The 19,659-nt window shown below is 51.6% G+C and overlaps 1 protein-coding gene across 1 annotated transcript; it reads left to right on the top strand.

Moving 5' to 3' along the window:
- The first annotated feature begins 80 nt into the window (after positions 1 to 80).
- Positions 81 to 14,507, top strand: P3h1 (prolyl 3-hydroxylase 1). Its single transcript, XM_041652971.1, has 15 exons — positions 81 to 611; positions 2,366 to 2,518; positions 3,038 to 3,227; positions 3,932 to 4,063; positions 4,697 to 4,836; positions 7,197 to 7,286; positions 7,576 to 7,628; positions 7,798 to 7,919; positions 9,588 to 9,715; positions 9,836 to 9,931; positions 10,398 to 10,548; positions 11,932 to 12,049; positions 12,650 to 12,725; positions 12,949 to 13,089; positions 13,422 to 14,507. Exons 1-15 carry the CDS (start codon positions 138 to 140, stop codon positions 13,575 to 13,577), a joined length of 2,220 nt encoding a protein of 739 aa, XP_041508905.1. The 5' UTR covers positions 81 to 137; the 3' UTR covers positions 13,578 to 14,507.
- Positions 14,508 to 19,659: the final 5,152 nt, after the last annotated feature.

Raw genomic sequence — 19,659 nt, 5'->3', positions numbered from 1 at the left:
GCAAGAGGCGGTGCAAACTTCCCGGCCTCGGACTCCGGGGCTTGAGGCGTGGCTCGTCTCCGAGTGTGGCTTCTGCGGGGCGGGACTCTGGCTTGTGCCCGAGGCGAAGTGTCCCGTTAAGTGAAGGAGCCGGGGCCATGGCGATGAGCGCCAGGAGGCTGCTGGCCGCGCTGCTAGCCGTCGCCGCAGCTGCCGCGTCGCGAGCCGCGGAGGAGTCTGAGCCGGGATGGGACGTGGCAGCCCCTGATCTGCTTTACGCAGAGGGGACCGCCGCCTACGCTCGTGGGGACTGGCCCGGGGTGGTCCTGAACATGGAGCGGGCGCTGCGCTCGCGGGCCACCCTGCGTGCCCTCCGCCTGCGCTGCCGCACACGCTGCGCGGCCGAGCTGCCGTGGGCGCCTGACCTCGACCTCGGCCCGGCCCCCAACCTGAGCCAGGACCTGGGCGCCGCCGCCCTGCGCGACCTGCGCTTCTTCGGGGCCCTGCTGCGCCGTGCCGCCTGCCTGCGACGCTGCCTCGGGCCGCCCGCTGCCCACTTGCTGAGCGAGGAACTGGACCTGGAGTTCAACAAGAGGAGTCCCTACAACTACTTGCAAGTCGCCTACTTCAAGGTGCGACTAGCCCGGAGCCCATCGGCCCGGGAGACCTGGGGTTCTCGGGGAACAGAGCAGGGACGAGTCCGCAGGGAGGAAAAGGAGCCTTTTGGCTAGAGAGCTCTTGGCGGACTCAGGCCCCTTCATCCAGTTCTTATGGGCAGATGCTAGCAGCCCAAGCCCAGAAGAACCTGACCTTTCCTTCTGGAAAGGCCTTCTAGAGGGAACTGAGGCGACCGCTTGGGTCTCCCAGCCCTACTTCATTGCAAGTGGTCCAAGTGAGAAGCTAGGCGCTTCAGCAACATCTTCCTTCCGGTTCCTTCTCCAATCATGCTTTTCCTGCTCCCGAATTCAAGAGCAGCGCCTTCAGGACGTGGGATTGCCACGTCGCCAGCATGGGCTGCCTGGCTCTTCCCTGTGGAGGACCCTCTGGCTAGTATGCCAGTTTTTGGTTTTGTTGTTTGTATTTGTGTTTAAAGAAAATGACTGTCTTTAGGGATGCCGCAGCGCTTTAAGGCCAAGCCAACAAACGGGCTTGGAGCAGACTTGTCTGGCAGCGTGTATTTCCAGGACTCGGGGCACTTGGCGTTTATTAACTGATTTGCCATGAAGCAGCATCTTTTGAATAGATTCTATTAGTCCCATTTGGGGCTGAGGGCTGCGCCACACAGACTGTACATCTACAACAACAGTTTGAGAGACCTTCGATTCTCCCTAAAAGATTTGAAGGCTTTTGTAGACCTCAGATTTCCTCTTCTGCCCTCCATCCCTTCTGGTTATTGGAAGGAGAGCTGGACCTACAAGCCCCAAATGGTTGGGTTCTGACTTAGGTCGTGGCACTTAAAAGCACTACTTAAAATTTATTGGCATTGACAATGACTGAACATCTGCTCCATTCCAGTTCTTGGGCAGGTGATTAAAATAACTGGTTGACTCTTTTCCTTACGTTACTGCTAGGAGACACTGCACTAAGGGCTAAAGTGGTTATGCAGATAGTTAGGGTTGTGGGAGCACAAAGGAGGGGAACTTCAGTTAAATTAGGCCTGCCTGAGAGAAGAGGTGGCATTGAAGAATGTTCCCCCTCCCTCCCAGAGAGGGGAAGGAGAGCTAGAACATAATACCATCCGTGCCATGGGGGCAGTTCACCGCAGTGACTCCGGTGTGGGGGTGTATGTGAAGAACAGAAGGACCATAAAGTTTAGGGAGGCTGGATTCAGAGGAACCTTCTGCACACTTGGGACAACCACCATCAGACTTCGCTTTCAGAAGGTTAATTCTAGAAGTGGATGGATAGGATAGACGGAAGGAGAAAGCGGCAGCAGTGGAAAGAGGAAAGACTACCCTTGTGCGGTAGTCCACCAGAGTAGGCCAGGCGCCAGTGCCTAGAGGTGAAAAGGCTCATAGGTGGGGTGGGTAAGGAAGAAAGGCGCCTGTCTTGGAGCACCAAGGAGTGCACGCTGGGCATGGTGGTGGGCCTCTGCTCCCAGTCCTTGGATTCTTACCTCAGTGTGTAATTGTTCACGGCCCTTTCTGCCCTGTTCCCAGATCATTGCGGCTTTAGACTCTTAAGTCGCTACATTTCATTGTTTGTTTGGAGACAAAGTTTCACCTGTCATCCCAGCACTTGGGAGCTGAGTCAGGGGGATGAGAGTTTGAGGCTGACCTACAGGGCTCACCCCATGTTAGTAGACACACCCACAGAGAAACCAACCAAGCGAATAATGAAAACCCCAGAGTTTGGATGGGCATTCAGTCTTTTACTTCATCCGTAGATAAACAAGCTAGAGAAAGCTGTGGCTGCTGCACACACCTTCTTCGTGGGCAATCCTGAGCACATGGAGATGCGGCAGAACCTCGACTATTACCAAACCATGTCGGGAGTAAAGGAAGCGGACTTCAAGGATCTCGAGGCCAAGCCCCATATGGTGAAAAGACACCCCTCACCCTCTGTGTGTGTGTGTGTGTGTGTGTGTGTGTGTGTGAGAGAGAGAGAGAGAGAGAGAGAGAGAGAGAGAGAGAGAGAGAGAGAGAGAATTTATGAGGAGGCCGGGAGAGAAGGGAGAGAATATCATAGCCCCTAGAGCTGGAGTCATAGGCAGTTCCCAGCCACCGTATGTGGGTGCTGTTAACTAATCTCAAATCCTCTGAAAGTACATGTTGTTAATCACTGAAGCATCTTTCTCTAGCCCGTTATCTGAAAACTGTAGGTTCTCCAGCAATGTATAAGGATTACAGCAAACTCTGCCTTCCCCTGCACTAGGAGTTCTGTGTGTATCCAAAGCTACTGGGAAGCCCGTCTACTCACAGCTTCTTCATATAGCAGACCCAGACAACCCCTTTCCGTCCACAGTTTAGAAGTAGGGATTAGGACCTTCATGTCAGGGATTTCAGACAAGGTGAGGGGTTCCTCTGGGGCCTGTTTGAGTATACCTTTCCTCCAGTAGCATGAGTTTCGGCTAGGAGTGCGCCTCTACTCTGAGGAAAAGCCCCAGGAAGCTGTGCCCCACCTAGAGGCCGCGCTGCAAGAGTACTTTGTGGCTGATGAGGAGTGCCGTGCCCTCTGCGAAGGGCCCTATGACTACGATGGCTACAACTACCTAGACTACAGTGCTGACCTCTTCCAGGCCATCACAGGTGCGTCCATTCTCCACCCTCCCAGGACTGTGAGGTTAAATTGATGCGTGCACACACTACCTGAAGCCTCATCCTCAATCTCTTCTTTTTTTCTTTCATTTTGGAATTGGTTTATTTATTTATTTATTTTTTTTTTTAATGTTTTTCGAGACAAGGTTTCTCTTTATAGAACTGGCTGTCCTGGAACTTGCTCTGTAGACCAGGCTGACCTTGAACTCACCAAGATCTGCCTGCCTCTGCCTCAAACAAAAGATTCCTAAGCACCCACATCCGTGTAATCCCTGTACTAGAGCTTGGTGATCAGACAGTCTCATCATATGTGTGAGCTTCTGTGGGAGAGACCCTGTCTCGAAAAAAAAAGTAGTAATGAGGTGAGAAATGCTGAAGACCCCTGGCATCACCTCTGGCCTCGACACATGAGCGTTCACACGTACCACACACGTGCACAGATATATGTGCATCTCCACCACACAGAGATTGCGTTCCACTTCAGTTTGTCCATCGAGCCAGAATTTGAATCCTAAACCGTGACTTTCTTTTTTTTTTTTTGGTTTTTCGAGACAGGGTTTCTCTGTGGCTTTGGAGCCTGTCCTGGAACTAGCTCTGTAGACCAGGCTGGTCTAGAACTCACAGAGATCCGCCTGCCTCTGCCTCCCGAGTGCTAAACCATGACTTTCTTATTCCTCATCTTTGGTTCCTTCCAGATCATTATGTCCAGGTCCTCAGCTGTAAGCAGAGCTGTGTCACCGAGCTGGCTTCCCACCCGAGTCGAGAAAAGCCTTTCGAAGACTTCCTTCCTTCACATTATAATTATCTACAGTTTGCCTACTATAACAGTAAGGCCTGCTTTCTCTCTGATGCCTCAACAAGAAGGTTAGCCAGACAGCAGGGTTTGCAGCCACTCTACTTCTTCAGTGTGTCTAGCATATATGTCTATGGGAGGCCACATGTCCAGTGATCCCTGGGTATTTCGTCACAAGCCACTGGCCGAGGTAGCCAATGTCAGTGGCCCAAAAGCTAAGAACAGAGGACTCCAGGGCCTCTTATTTGGACCCTCTTTTTGCATTTGTAATCTATTTTTGCATTTGAATTAAAATGAATAGCAAAAGTAAGGCTGTACTACTGTTGAAACCAGCTCACAGGACATGGCCAGACCTCCTCCCAGTAAAGGGACTAAAAATATCCAACAGAGGGGGTGTAGAGGGGGGCACGGGACAGCAAATCAGCAGTTATGTGCTGGGTACCTACTGGGCACCAGCCATTATAGCATGCCCACGAGTACGTGTATGGTTGAGTTGAGGAGGTGTGTTTACGATCTTCCCCTTCTAAACAGTTATGCTGTGTAGCAAGTCTTTTGCTTTGCCCTGTCATCGTGGCCTCAAGGCTTCTCTGCAACCAGATGCTAAATGGGTGTTGGTGCCCGTGATTACACCCTTTCCCCAAAGACATTCTCTTTTCTTCCTTTACAGTTGGGAACTATACACAGGCTATTGAATGCGCCAAGACCTACCTCCTCTTCTTCCCTAATGATGAGGTGATGAGCCAGAATCTGGCCTATTACACAGCCATGCTTGGAGAAGAAGAAGCCAGCTCCATCAGTCCCCGGGAGGTAGGAGGGTTGCTTCAGTGAGGACAGCTTCTGGCTGAACCCAATCAGGAAGCAGAAGGGTACTGCTGGTGCAGGGTGGAACAAGTTCTGGACTCAGCTTGTCACTCGGGGTGGGGAGGAGTACCAGGAGTTTGCAGAAGGCCAGAACCTCACAGCGGCTTCCGGATTTGGGTGTGTGCTCTTCAACTTGGAACGCAGAGGTTTCTCTGCCCTGCTTGATACCCAACCCAGATGCTGCTGGATGCCATTGCCCAATGCCAGCGCTGTTTCCTTCATAATGGGTTTCTGGTTCCGTTCCCCGCCAAGTGCGTGTCTCCCTGCCATCGTCTGTTCTCTCCTATCAGTCAGCATTTCTCACGGCCCTAGAATGAGAAAGAAAGACTTCTATCTGTGGGGAAGACATGCTTCCTCCCACACAGCTCTGGAATTGAGACTCCAGAGAAAAGAATCATATTGTCAGCTCCTCCCAGGTGACGCTTGCTTTCTTGTAGTTACCCTTCTTGGCCACTAGGTGGTGGCCATCTAGCTTTAAAAAGGCCTTTCCTGTCTTTGTCTTGCTTAGTTAATACTTTTTTTCCTTCCTTGTCACCTATTAGCCCGGGAAGGGGAAGGAAAATACTCCACCTGGAAACGTTTACCTAGAACTCTCCACCGGGAAGGGAGTCGCCAGCATTGGTTTGAGCCCCAGCCCAGGCCTTGCCCCTTACCCCTTTGTAATCAGTGTGACTGTCATTTGTGCAGGCATTCTGCCTGCTGTAGCGATGAGAACATGCAGGTGAAATAACTTGTGCCGTGGATCTTATTGGTTAGTGGCAGCTGGAATCTGCTGTCTGCCTTGTCCCTGTACTGACATGGTTCCTGACACATGGCTGATACTCAGTAGGTCATTGTAGGCTAATAAGTAGCAGCAATGGGGTCTGCTTCCTGTACCCTCATTGACTTGTTGGTGAGAGTTAAATGAGGTAGCATGTGACTTGGTGTCTGGCGTTTGGAGGAGGAAGCAAACAATTTAAACCCCTTCAAATTTCATCTTCTTGGGCGATCCTGGTAGCTGATGGGTAGACTCCTTTAACATGTCTCCCCTTGAACGTCCTCACCTTTATCACTGTCCTTTTCTCTTCCTTCTGCTGCTTGGATCCTAGCAGGGGACCTGGGGAAAGATGTGACCCCAGAAAGGACTCAGTTTCCCTGCCCTGGGTAAGCCCTCCCCCTGAGCACACATGGGATATCAGAATGCCACGCTTAGCTGTTCTGCAGCTGCCTGCCTTCAGGGGGACGGGGTCTGGTCCTTCTGAGGGGTGGCAGGTGGCCAAGTAGCAAGAACATGGGCCTGCGGACCCAATCCCGGAGTTTGAGTGGAGTATCACTTTCAATCCTGCTGCTCCTTCCTCGTTAACCCATGGGCTCCCACTCAGGAAGCAAAGGCATAAGGATCACAAGCTCAGGCTAGCCCGGGCTGCATAGAAAGACCTGGTCTCAAAACAAAAATGGCAAACAAGATGACTCAGTGGGTAAAGGCATTTGCTGCCGAGACTGATGACCTGAGTTTGATCTCTGGACCCACATGATGCAAGGGGGAACTGGCACATTATTCTCCAACCTCCACACCTACAGTGCAGCATTTGTATGTATACACGCACACATGCACACAGACACACGCACACATGTGCATACACATACAATAAATAGAATAAAAGATTCTTTTAAAAAATTGTTTGCCGCACTCGGGAGGCAGAGGCAGGCGGATCTCTGTGAGTTTGAGACCAGCCTGGTCTACAAGAGCTAGTTCCAGGACAGGCTCCAAAACCACAGAGAAACCCTGTCTCGAAAAACAAAAAAAAAAAAAATTGTTTGCCATACGAGCTTGTAACCTAGTTTAATCTATAGAACCCACATAAAGCTGGACAGAGACCATAGACTCCACAAAGTTACCCCCTGACCTCCACACATGCACTCTGGAAGTTGTACGCTCCAGAACACACGAAATAAAGAAATAAAATATAACAAAGAAAGTAAAAGGAGGGCTGCAGGTACAGCTCCGTTGGCACAGAGCTTACTAGCATGCTTGACGCCCTGGGTTCGGTTCCCAGAATTGAAAAAAAAAAAATGGTGTTGTGAAGCACATGTTCCATTCTGAGAATCGTCAGATCTGTTTGGGAGATCCACTGGGATCTTCCATCCAGTACAGCTGAGTTATGCTGCCCTCAGGGTCTTCTTGAGCACAGAAGAGAGACCTTTGGCTCAGACTGGGCAGCACATAACCTGTGATGGGGAGAAATAGGGGAATATAAAACGCCAGGGAAGACCGCCCTAGGGCTAAAGGGTAGAGCTAAATTCTAGGAGAGTCTTTGTTTCCTCAGAATGCCCAAGATTACCGACAACGAAGCCTGCTGGAGAAAGAACTGCTTTTCTTCGCTTACGACATTTTTGGAATTCCCTTTGTGGATCCGGTGAGCCACAGCAGGAACTAGAAGGAAGGGAAAGAGGGGGGCACTGAGAGGTGAGGGAGTCCACGCTGTACAGCTCTGAGGAGAGACTGTGGGGCTGATCCAAGAATGTGGACCCTGAGGGTGGGAGGCACAGTGGAAGAGGAAAGGGAACCCTGGACCACTAAAAGTGACAGGTTTCAAGAGCCCACTTCCTCACAGGCATTGAGGCAGTGAACTCCTGGAAGCCCCGTCTCATACACTGGGACCTGGAAGGTTTAGTCACCCTACTTGTTATTCTGACCCACCTCAGGACTCATGGACCCCGGAAGAGGTGATTCCCAAGAGACTGCAAGAGAAACAGAAGTGAGGGCCTTGTAGAAATGCCATGCTTGGATCGGTCTGACAAAGCGCTTGAGGCTTCCTGCGCCCAGGCAGATGAGAACTCCTGCCAGGGGTGGGCAGGCCCAGTCTGGGAAGTTGGGGTGGGAACCGGGGCCGGCCCCCACAACCTTCAACACTGCCATGCTCACAGGTCAGAACGTGAAACTGCAGCCCGCATCTCCCAGGAGATTGGTGACCTTATGAAGGAGATTGAGACCCTCGTGGAGGAAAAGACCAAGGAGTCTTTGGATGTGAGCAGACTGACTAGGGAAGGTGAGCCAGCAGAGGGGGGCATGTCCACAAGAGGGCAGCCAGACAGGTCTCCCCACATTCACCAGGCGGCAGCACCCACTAGGGCTTTGTTCAGCCCATCACATACCAGCGTCTGCCTGAACAGTAGGCACCAGGACTTCCTCCACATCCAGACATCTCTGAGAATGGGCCTTTGCCTTAGCAGTGAGGTTCCTGTGTCGGTTAGACCAGCGTAGTCACAGTAAAGTCTGGATAGCATAAACCTTCCTGTCTCCCTCTCCAAACTCTCTTCTGACCACTCATGGTATTATCAAACGCCAAAACCTTCCTGTCTTCTCTGCTCCATTTGCCTTGTTCCCAACCCCTGGTGATGGCCGCTCTCTGCTCTCCTTTTCCTCTTCCATTGCCTTTGGCCCACGTAGGCCCAGTCACCTCCTGTCTGTTCTTATCCTTTCCCACACACAAACACCAGGACCAGGGGGCTGGAGATCACAACTATCTGTAGTGAGGTCTGGTGCCCTCTTCTGGCCTGCAGGCATACACACAGACAGAATATTGTCTACATAATAAATAAATAAATATTAAAAAAAAAACACCAGGACCATACGTGTATCCACAGTAGTCAAGCCTCCCCCATTCATATCCTCTATATGTGTTCACATTAGCTTGCTGTCAAACTCATAAGGTAGCTGCTATTAGAGTAATTAATCAAAAATTAAGGTTGGGCTGGGCCGTGGTGGCACTCGGAGGCAGAAGCAGGTGAATATCTGTGAGTTCGAGGCTAGCCTGGTCTATAGAGCAAGTTCTAGGACAGGCTCCAAAGCTACACAGAGAAACTCTGTCTCAAAAAAAAAAAAAACAGACTGGAGAGATGGCTCAGAGGTTAAGAGCACTGGCTGCTCTTCCAGAGGTCCTGAGTTCAATTCCCAAGTACCACATGGTGGCTCACAACCATGTGTAGCGTAATGAGAGATCTGGTGCCCTCTTCTGGTCTGCAGGAATACATGCAGGCAGAACACTGTGTACATAATAAATACATCTTTTTTTTAAAAAAAAAAAAAAAAGCAACTCTCTGAGTTTGAGGCCAGCCAGGTCTACACAATGAGATTCTGTCTTGAAAAAGGGAAAAAAAAAAATATGTCTGAAGAGATGGCTGAGCAGTAAGAGCACTGGCTACTCTTCCAGAAGACTCAGGTTTGAGTCCCAGAACCCATAGGGTGGCTCATAACTGTCTGTAACTTCAGTCTCATGGGGATCTGATTTCTTCTGAATTTGTTGGGCACCAGGCACACGTGGTACACAGATATACATGCAGGCAAAACACCCACACACATTAAAATAAAATATTTAAAATAAATTAACCTCAGAGTAATTTTAGTAAATTAAGTAATCTGCTAAGGTCACACAGTAAGGGGGGGATTCAGGGACTCAAACCCAGTTAGTTCTTTAATTCTGAAGTGCGTGTTTTAAGACTACATGTAGCCGTTCACTCAGTGGGTAGAGGCCCAAGAGCTAGCAGCTGTTTGTCGGCAGAGTGAGGCCTAGGATCTGGACCTCCTGATCCTGTCCTCTGGACTACACTTCCTTTGGAAGTGACAGGGGAGGGGTTTCTCTGGGATGCCTATGTTTTCCAGGGAGGCCTTGGGCAGAGCCTCTGCGGGACTCGTCAGTCTTGTCCTTGATTTGCAGGTGGCCCCTTGCTGTATGAAGGCATCAGTCTCACTATGAACTCCAAAGTCTTGAACGGCTCCCAGCGGGTGGTGATGGATGGTGTGATCTCTGACGACGAGTGCCAGGAGCTGCAGAGACTGACCAATGTAAGCATCACCCCGCTTCCAAGTGCTCCTCCTGGGTGCATGGGTCCCTGTTACCCGTAGTTGTCACCTCTCATCAGACACTGCCCTGACTGACTTCGTCTTGTCTTCTGGGCCCATTAGGCAGCAGCAACTTCAGGAGATGGCTACCGAGGCCAGACCTCTCCACACACCCCAAATGAAAAGTTCTACGGTGTCACTGTCCTCAAGGCTCTCAAGGTAAAATCCATCCTGGCTCTCTAGAGCATTGGGCAGGGAGAATCTACTGGCAAGGGAGGAGGAGGGCACTCCAGCTCTGGAGGAGTCGGGGTGGGAGGTAGATAGGGAGAAGTGTCTTGTTGCTGACATCACAGCTGCCAGGGAGTGAGGATAAGCTCTGCCAACGAGATTTCCTTGTAAATCTTGGCTGTTAGATGAGGCGTAATAAAAATGAGGCAAGTGAGATCAGATGGGTCCCCAGGCGTGTGGGCTGGCTGTGAATCGGGGCTGACCTCAGAGGCCGTGTTCCTCAACAGGGTGCGTGAAATATGAAGGAGAGAGGAAAGGAGACTGTCGGGTGTAGTGAACGGAGAGCTTGTCCCTTCAGCAGCGGGAGGGAGATGCTCTCGGTGTGCAGCCTGTACCTCAGTGTCCTGGCAGCCTATAGAGGAGCGTCAGGGCAGCTCACCACCAGTGTTCTTTGCAGCTTGGGCAGGAAGGGAAAGTTCCTCTGCAGAGTGCCCACATGTACTATAATGTGACAGAGAAGGTTCGGCGTGTCATGGAGTCCTACTTCCGCCTGGACACACCTCTCTACTTCTCCTACTCCCACCTGGTATGCCGTACTGCAATAGAAGGTAGGCCTCACGGGACACTGAGGACACGGAGAAGAAGAGGGTGTGGTCCCTTCACGGTGGCTGAGAAACCTGCGCAAGTACGTAGGCTGCAGCCCAGCATGTTGAATCTGGCAATAGCATGGAGAAAGATCCCGTCAACTAGCCAGGGGTCAGGAAGCCTTCCAGGGAAAGTGGTGGGAAGTTTGCAGGATGGATGTGTTTGTGGAGTCCACCGGGAAACAGGAAGCCCTGCAAGCCAGGGAGACCAGTTCTAACAGAATGGAAGCACCATGGGAGCTGAGAATGTTGCCGACTCTCAGAGAGCCATGTTCTGGAGTTCGTCTTGTCTGCTTTCACTTGGTCCTGCACTGTGCAGCAAGCAAGCGCTCTCTGGTAACTGTTGGATACCAGTCTTGTGTGGGAGCTAGGGCATGAAGTCCAAGAGGTACAAGACCTTGTTCTTCTCCCTGATATGCCCTGTGCTTCCCTGAGCAGGGGGAGGCAGAGCCAGGCTTCAGGGATCACTTGTGGCCCACAGCCAGCTCTGTCCTGCTGTAGCGTTCAGAAGACTCTGGCACCAACACCTCCTTGGAAGGTGGCTGGCAGTTCTCTCTCCCTCAGGGTGTTAAAAGCTCGAAGAAAATCTGGACACAGCAGGAATGTGTCAGGCACTTGGCTGCGTGCCACAGAGCCTCGAGGTGGAGGAGTGCTGGCACAGGGAGGAGTCAGCAGACACTGCAGGACCTGGCAGAGCCTTCCTTTTTAAAAGATGAATCTTGCTGCTCTGTGTGGCGAGACTGGGAGCAGGTGGAACAGAATAGAGGCGGGGGCCATAGTAGGTGAGCATGAAGGCTGGAAATCTGGAAGTGTCAAGGAGGCAGAGAGAAGAGATGCCCCGGGAGAGGTGTAGAGGAAGACGGGCAGGTGCTGGTGACTGGCTGGACCCGAAGGGGCAGCATCTGCCATCCCCACACAAAGTGTGCCAAGGTTTACACTGGAGGAGGTGTGATCCACTGGCATTTACAGCCACCCTGTCTGTTCTCTTTGCGCATTTTCTCCCTGTGTGGTTCTCTGCCATCCCCGGTCCCAGAGCCCCACTTCTCTGGCTACACTATGCTGCTCTCTTGAGCTGCGCCCTCCCTCCTGCAGGCCTGCTGTGCCCACCAGCTTCCTCTGTTCACTGCTACGGTCCTTCTATTTAAGAAAGTCTCTAGCTCTCCCAGGATGGTGGCATCGCTAAGCTTTGGCTTAACCAAAGACTCCTCACAGCCCAGTCCGTGACAGTTCCATAGACTCGCATACATTTGAGGGCACTCCTCTGTCCCCTGCCCCATGTGTCAACAAGAGAGTCTCTCACTGTGTCTCTTGTATGTCCTACTCTAACATGGATTATCTTGGCCTCAGAGTCGCAGGCTGAGAGGAAGGACAGTAGCCACCCAGTCCATGTGGATAATTGCATCCTGAATGCTGAGACCCTCGTGTGCATCAAGGAGCCCCCTGCCTACACTTTCCGGGACTACAGGTAAGCACACCACAGGGGGGTGCCAGGGCACTGTGCTTGCCCTCGGAAGTCCCTCCATGTCCTGTACTCTGCCTCCCCACCCTTGGTGCACACACAGGCTGTCTGCAGGGGCCAGCCCTCACCCTAGTTTCCACATAGGAAGACACAGGAAGACTGTCAGTAGGGGAAGCCCTCAGGAAGGGTGTGATAGGAGGGCATGCGGGGTTGGGCACACAAGCTCACTAGCTAGGGTGTGATGGAGTCTCCCAGGTGGTTGGGGGGACCTTGTGAGATGTGTATAGATTCAGAAAAGCTTCTGGCCCCGCTGCTGGCTGAAAGCACACAGTGGGGGCTGGAGAGATGGCTCAGAGGATAAGAGCACTGGCTGCTCTTCCAGAGGTCCTGAGTTCAAGTCCCAGCAGCCACACGGTAGCTCACAACCATCTGTAATGAGATCTGGTGCCCTCTTCTGGCCTGTAGCACACATGCAGGAAGAACCCTGTATACATAATAAATAAAAATCTTAAAAAAAAAAATGAAAAGAAAGAAAGCAAGCAAGCACACAGAGGGGAGTTCCAGGGAGCAGGGGATAAGCCGTGTCTGGATTCCCTGCCTTCCTAGTGCCATCCTTTACCTCAATGGTGACTTTGATGGAGGAAACTTTTACTTCACTGAACTAGATGCCAAGACTGTGACGGTGAGTGCTCCCCTGTCCTCATTCCCGGGGACAGAAGCCCTGTTCTCTAGAGCTGATGTCCCCAGTGCACAGAATGACCACTGGGCTTTCCCCACTGGTACCTGTCCCCAAGCCAGGGACTTTGGGACATGGCGGTTCTCCTTTGACTGTCCTCTGGTCCTGGTCCTAATTACCCAATACTCTCCTGAGACCTTTTCCCATTTTGCCTCTTTCCTCTCCATAGGCAGAGGTGCAGCCCCAGTGTGGAAGGGCTGTGGGATTCTCTTCGGGCACTGAGAACCCACACGGAGTGAAGGCCGTCACCAGGGGGCAGCGCTGTGCCATCGCCCTGTGGTTCACGCTGGACCCTCGACACAGTGAGCGAGTAAGAGCTGTGTGCAAGGCTCTGGCTTCCTCTGAGAACTGCTGCTAGTTCTGGGCTAGTAGCTCCCCACCCCATGCATGCTGCGGCACTGCGGCCTCACCCTCCCTGGACCACCCTTTCCACATGTGAGCAGGGGACCAGCGTAGGCATGATGGGAGTCCTTGGTTCACTCCTTGGACCCTGTTCCCACTACCAGTGCCTAGGCACCAAAGTTTAGGCCAGCTGGGAAAGGAGGTGGTCCCACGGCAATATTGCCATTGTTCTCTCTGGAAGCAGCCGCTAAGAGGATGGGGAAAGGGGGTTGCTTGCTGAGAAATGGTTTGCCGTTGCAGGACAGGGTGCAGGCAGATGACCTGGTGAAGATGCTGTTCAGCCCAGAAGAAGTGGACATCCCCCAGACGCAGCCCCTGCATGACCAACAGGGCTCCCCAAAACCTGGAGACAAGTCTCTGTCAGACAGAGCGTTGCAGCACAAAGATGAGCTATGACAGCAGCTAGGTCACACATGGGTGTCATTGGACCCACGGGAACTCTGTCCTGCAGCCTGGACTTCCCAGCCTCTCGGCTGCAGTGTGAGGGGCACTTTTGTGTGCTCACCAGCCAAAGGATCCTGCCCACAGCCTTCCCCATGGTGCTACTGTTCTTAGAGTGGACGCGGCAGGGTGCCGCTCCTCCGGGCTTGGCTGAGGCTCAGGACAGGCCCAGAACCACCCTGGGGCCTATGTAGGCAGCTGCCTAGTGGCAGCATGGTATTTAAATGTCTGTATAGACAACCAAAGAATAAATGATTCGTGTTTTTTTCATTTAGTGGTCTGTTCCAGGAGAGGAAGTGTTTCCATTCTACCCCAGAGACCGTGTGTGGTGGCCCATGCTACACAGGAAGGCCTGGCCTAGTACCCAACAGGGTTACTTCCTGTGCAGCCTCAGGCCAGATGCTGAACCCAGTACAGAAGGGGCATCTTGATCCTCACTGTGTCCACCGTCTGCGGGACCTGTGTGGCCCAGATATAGCACCGGCTGTGACAGCACTTCATAAACTGTAAAGCCATGGATGAAGCATCCGGGTTGTTGCTAATCCTTCTGGCAGAGAGCAGCAGTCAGCAGTGCTCTGGCATGTTTGCTTCCTGCTTTGCTGGCCTCAGAACCTGTACCTGAGAGCCTTGTGTGCAGGACGATGCCCCGAGAGACCAGAAACACAGAACTGGAGACTCAGCTCCTCTGGCCACACAGCCGGCACCAAGCCTTCACCACGCTTGAGATGCCACAGGACAGAGTGTAGGAACCTGCACCTGAACAATCATTAGTCAGACAATATTTATTTAGTGAGCAGCGGCTCGTAATGGGGTCATGAGAGGGAGCAAAGTAAGCCTGGTCCTCATAGAGCTGTATTTTATAGGATATACGTAATAAATGTGTAAATATCATGAGTGTGGTTTGTATAGCCTAAGCCTTTGCTGTAGAAAGTCAAGTCGGCCCCAAAGCAGAAGAAGCAGAAGAGATGACTCAGCGGGTAAGAGCCTTTGCTACTCTTTGCTTCCTGGTACCCATATCAGGTGACTTTTAACCACCTGTTTCTCCAGCTCCAGGGACTCTGATGCCCTCTTCTGGCACCAACACAAACATGGCATACACACATACAAATAAAAACAAATCTTTAAAAGAAAAAAATAAAAAAGACTAATACAGGGGCAGAGAGTGGACCAGGAAGAGAAGGGCAGGTGGGCAGATGCTGAAGGCCCCAGCATCAGGATGTGACTACCATATTAAAAGTCTCCTTGGGTGCCAGGCAGTGGTGGCGCACACCTTTAATCCCAGCACTCAGGAGCAGAGGCAGGCCTGGTCTACAGAGCGAGTTCTATGACAGATTCCAAAGCTACAGAGAAACGACCTCGCCTCCAAAAAGAAAAATTTCCTTGGGTAATACATGGAGAATAAGCTGTTGGGACAGGAATGGAAACAGCCAAACAGGCTGTTGAGTGATGAGGGAGAGGAGGAGATCAGGGCCAAGCAACAGAAGGAGGTGCTGATGGGCTGTTATGAGGGATGAGCAGAAGCCTTTGGAAATGAAGCTACTAGAGGCGGGGAGGGGGCAGTACACAGTTGGAGCAGAGTGAGGTGTGGCCAGCAGGAGCCTGGGTTAGTGTGCTAAGGGTGAGTTTGAGGGTATAAAACTGGTGTGTGAAGCCGGGGGAGGTACACCGCTCATCTCTACATTTGGAAAACAGCAAGAGAGATGTGCCCTGCCCCCCCCCCCACAAGGGCAGTTCAAGAAGCAACAGTAGTGTGTTGAAGCCAATGAAGTCCTGAGTGAAAATGTCATCGTTGGCATGAGCATGGCCATGTCAAAGACCCAGTGCCTCAGACCCATGGAAATGGTATGAGTACGGATATACAGATCAAGGTGGTGGTGACACATGGTGTCCAGAAGCTGAGCAAGATGAGAGTTGAGATCCCATGTCATGGTGCTTGCCTGGAACCACAGCTTTAGAGGTGGAGACAGGAGGGTCAGAGTTCAGGGACAGACCTCTCAAAGTGAGAAAAATGAAACGAGAATTGAGGGTCTGCTTCTGTATCTGACAACAGGGAAGTCAGAATTTCCCAGAGATGTTTTAGTGAGGTGGTGTGTGAGAGATGAACGAGAGAGAACCACAGGAAGGGCTTACCAACTCTGCAGCAGTTAGCTGGGCATGGAGGCAGAAGGGTGAATGGGATGGCCAGGTAGGCTGCCTCTCAAGCTGAGACAATGCTGGTGGATGCTCCAGGCCACGTGGTCACCGCTCCTGTTACTACTGTTGGTCCTTTCTGTCTGGCCTGGGTGAAGCCCTTGCTGTATAGAGGACTAAAGGATAACTAAAGAAAGGGGCAAGGACTTGGCCTGGGCCCTGAGCTGAGGGATAGTCTCAAACATGAAGTATGCAACCAAGTTGTTTCCTCATTAAGACGGGGGTGACCCATGTGCTGAGCCCAAGATGCCCAAGAATATTTGCAAAAGAACTCTCATACAGCACCTGACACAATAGAAACAGTTCCACGGGAGGTGAGGTGAGAGAGAGGTAGGGGGAGCAGGACGAAGGGAGGGGAGGGAAGAAGAACTGGGATTGATATGTAAAATTAAAAAATAAAATGAAAAGCCAGGCGGTGGTGGCGCATGCCTTTAATCCCAGAACTCGGGAGGCAGATGCAGGCAGATCTCTGTGAGTTCGAGACCAGCCTGGTCTACAAGAGCTAGTTCCAGGACAGGCGCCAAAACCACAGAGAAACCCTGTCTCGAAAAACCAAAAAAAAAAAAAAAAAACAATAAAAAATAAAATGAAAAGCCGGCGGTGGTGGCTCACGCCTATAATCCCAGCACTCGGGAGGCAGATGCAGGCGGATCTCTGTGAGTTCGAGACTAGCCTGGTCTACAAGAACTAGTTCCAGGACAGGCTACAGAGAAACACTGTCTTGAAAAACCAAAAAAAGAAAAAAATGAAAAAAGAGAGGGGAAAAATTCTACACTACATCAGTCTCATCCTGGTTTTCCAGAAGTTTCTATACTGGGGCAGATGGGTTTTACAATTTTTGATTGGATGGTTGGTTGGTTGGTCAGTTGGCCAGTTGGCCAGTTGGCTTTTTTCAAGACAGGGTTTCGCTGTGTAGCCCTGGATGTCCTGGAACTCATTCTGTAGAAGACCAGGTTGGCCTCAAACTCAAGAGATCTGCCTGCTTCTGCTTCCTGAATGCTGGGATTAAAGGTGTGTGCCACCACTGCCCAGCTGGCTTTTACAATTTAATGCATGCTAACAACATACTGACAGCAAACTGCCTCTTTCGAGCTCACAGAAGGTAAGGTGTTTTCAGGGGCAACAGGACCAAGGCAAATGTATGTAATTAAGCTTGGGAGACTCATCCAGAAGCCAGGAGTGACGTCGGGTCCCAGCTGAGATGCAACTGCGCATGCTTGGCCTGTTTTAGGAAGCATGTAGAAGAGCAGGTCAGCAGGATGAGGAAGCTTGCTTGGCATGGAGACAGCCTGTGGGAGTGTCGCAGGCATCAGGAACAACTCAGCAAACCCAGGGAAGATATGGGTGTGGCACTCATTGGTCTCTGGTGCCTAGGGAAGCTGCAGAGCTGGGGCAGGGGTACCAAAGATTTGTACACAGTGCTGTTCCCAAGGAGTAAAAGATGCCATCAGACTGTCCCGTGCACTGCAAAGTGTCCTTGTCCTAGTCAGACAGTGGACTACCTGAGACTCCTAGTGCAGCCTAAAGTTGTTCATGGTGCTTAAGAAGGAGGAAGACAATATGCCAGCTGTAGTGGATGGGAAGCTGCAGAGGATTGTGGGATTCCAGTTTGGCTGCTCAACTATGCCTGGACAGGAAGAGCAGCTGAAGGTGGTACACGGTTGATTGCCTTCCTTTCTTGCTGTATGGCCTAACGTGAGTCATTTTTGTCCTGAGCTGTTCAGGGAACTTAACCCAGTTGGGGGGGGGGGGTGGTAAGGTTGGCACCATTTCTGAACCTCCAATTTCCCATGGCACCTACAAGGAAAATAATAGATTGCAGCTGACTGAATCAGACCCTCTTAACCAGCCGTGGGAGAGGACAGTGGACGAGTCCCTGGTATGACGAGAGGAAAAAACAATGAACCTTCATACCAGTCCATCAATGATCAACACATACCTACCTACCAAAGCCACCCTCAGCTGGGCACAGTAGTGAAAGAGGTGACAGCCAGTTCCCAGCTTTAAGCATTCTGCCATGCCAGGATGAAGCAGCCCAGGGAAAGACATGACCTAGGACCAATATCTTGGGGACAGATTTGGTCAGCCACTGTTTTTTTTTTATTATGTTTACAATATTCTGTCTGTGTGTATGTCTGCAGGCCAGAAGAGGACATCAGACGTCATTACAGATGGTTGTGAGCCACCATGTGGTTGCCAGGAATTGAACTCAGGACCTTTGGAAGAGCAGGCAATGCTCTTAACCACTGAGCCATCTCTCCAGCCCTTGGTCAGCCACTGTTATGGCAGTTTATAGCCCAAATAACCTCATGAGCTAGACAAGCAAGTGGTATTACTGAATTTTTCAGCTGAGGACAAAGACAAGCTGGAGACTTGCCTAACGGCAAGGCTTTTCAGTAGCTGAGGAAAGTCCAGTACCCTCCAGAAGTGAAAGCATTTTATTTTAAACTGTGACTTGTGTCCACCCAGGCAGTTCTTGTTAGCTCTGTTGAGAGGCTGGGCTGGGAACCCTGAGCTTTCTGGTCCTCTCTGCATGCCTGAGAGTCACTGTGATGCAGGGCCACCAAGAATGGTAGGTTTCCTAGGATGGAGAAGCTAGCTATACCAGGCTAGGGAACTTCTCTTCAGAGCAGGACTTAAGTTCCAGATGGAGCATTGGTGCAGGGAGGCTGTTGGGGAAGCGGAGGATATTTAGATAGAACAGACCCAAATCCTCAGTAACAAAGGGAAAAGCACCTGGGAGAGCTTCAGGCGAGGACGTAAGAATCCTGGAGGCTTACGCTTGGCAGTGGGGGCGCACGCCTTTAATTCCAGCACTTAGGAGGCAGAGGCAGGTGGATCTGAGTTTGAGGCCAGCCTGGTCTACAGAGCAAGTTCCAGAACAACCAGGGCGACATAGGGAAACCCTGTTTCAAGAAGAAAACAACAAAGAAGAATCATGGGGGTTCTGGATCCATAGGGTGGAGCTTGAGGGAATGCCCAGAATGGAGACACAATCAGGCAGGCATCCTGCTGCCTCAGGCTTCACATCTGGGGCACATCAGCTCTGCGGACGGTGACCATCTTCCCGTCTACCTCAGCTCTTATATGTCTGAAGACAGGGGTCCCAGCTAGTGCTATGTGCAACCCTGAGGCTCCAGGACCCAGGTATCTGACCAGTGTTCCCAAGGTCAGAATGAGTCCTGATTCGTCCTCACAGAGGCCAAGGCCCAGCTTTAGGAGGAGGGGCCATGTCTGACCTTTTCAACAGGCAGTCCCTCTGCCGCCCCTAAGCATCCTCTTAGTTTGGCAAAACACTGCCCCTTTAGGGATGAAGACACTGAGGCTACACAGTCATCTCATTTGGTGGGAGCATCTTATGCCTCCCTCCAAAAAAAACCAAAAAGGTAAAGACAAAGGAAGAGGCCATAGAAACCAGCACCACACACATCCCAGTTATCTGCCTACCCTGGAAGGCCTTCTTGAAGTTAACAGGGTCTCACTGTCTCCCAGGAGTCTTTTGCTTTTATCTTCTGCCCCACTCTGGGCTCTGGTAACCACCCCCTCCTTCTTTTGATCCTATTGTTTTGTTATGCATGGCAGAAGAATTTGAAGTCAGAACCATCTCTGTCACCACAATGGGGTCTGGATGGACCCCATTGGCATTTTGGGATTGGCAGGCTACCCCAAGAAGCAGGTCCTGTGTACACTGGAAGTCAGAAGGACCCAGTGTCTGACACTTGTCTACCCAACAGCACTCACCCCTTGCCCAGCTTCCCCCAGGTCCTCCTAGCTTGGAGCTGGAGCTGCAGGCCATACCAGGGCCCACGCCCTGACCGGGCATACAGGCTTGCCATTGTCTGGCAGT

The sequence above is a fragment of the Microtus oregoni genome, unplaced genomic scaffold (genome assembly GCF_018167655.1).
Source record: "Microtus oregoni isolate MIOR12 unplaced genomic scaffold, Mior012 000005F_ref0000423, whole genome shotgun sequence".
Lineage (NCBI taxonomy): Eukaryota > Metazoa > Chordata > Mammalia > Rodentia > Cricetidae > Microtus > Microtus oregoni.
Note: the sequence above shows the minus strand (reverse complement) of the source record. Positions and strands in the feature narration are given on the sequence as shown.

Bases quoted from the DNA above. Each gene is read 5' to 3' on its own strand.
- P3h1 (XM_041652971.1), top strand. From the start codon at position 138: ATGGCGATGAGCGCCAGGAGGCTGCTGGCCGCGCTGCTAGCCGTCGCC. The intron at 612-2,365 runs GTGCGACTAGCC...CTTCATCCGTAG, and splicing joins TGCAAGTCGCCTACTTCAAG to ATAAACAAGCTAGAGAAAGC. The intron at 12,726-12,948 runs GTGAGTGCTCCC...TCCTCTCCATAG, and splicing joins TAGATGCCAAGACTGTGACG to GCAGAGGTGCAGCCCCAGTG.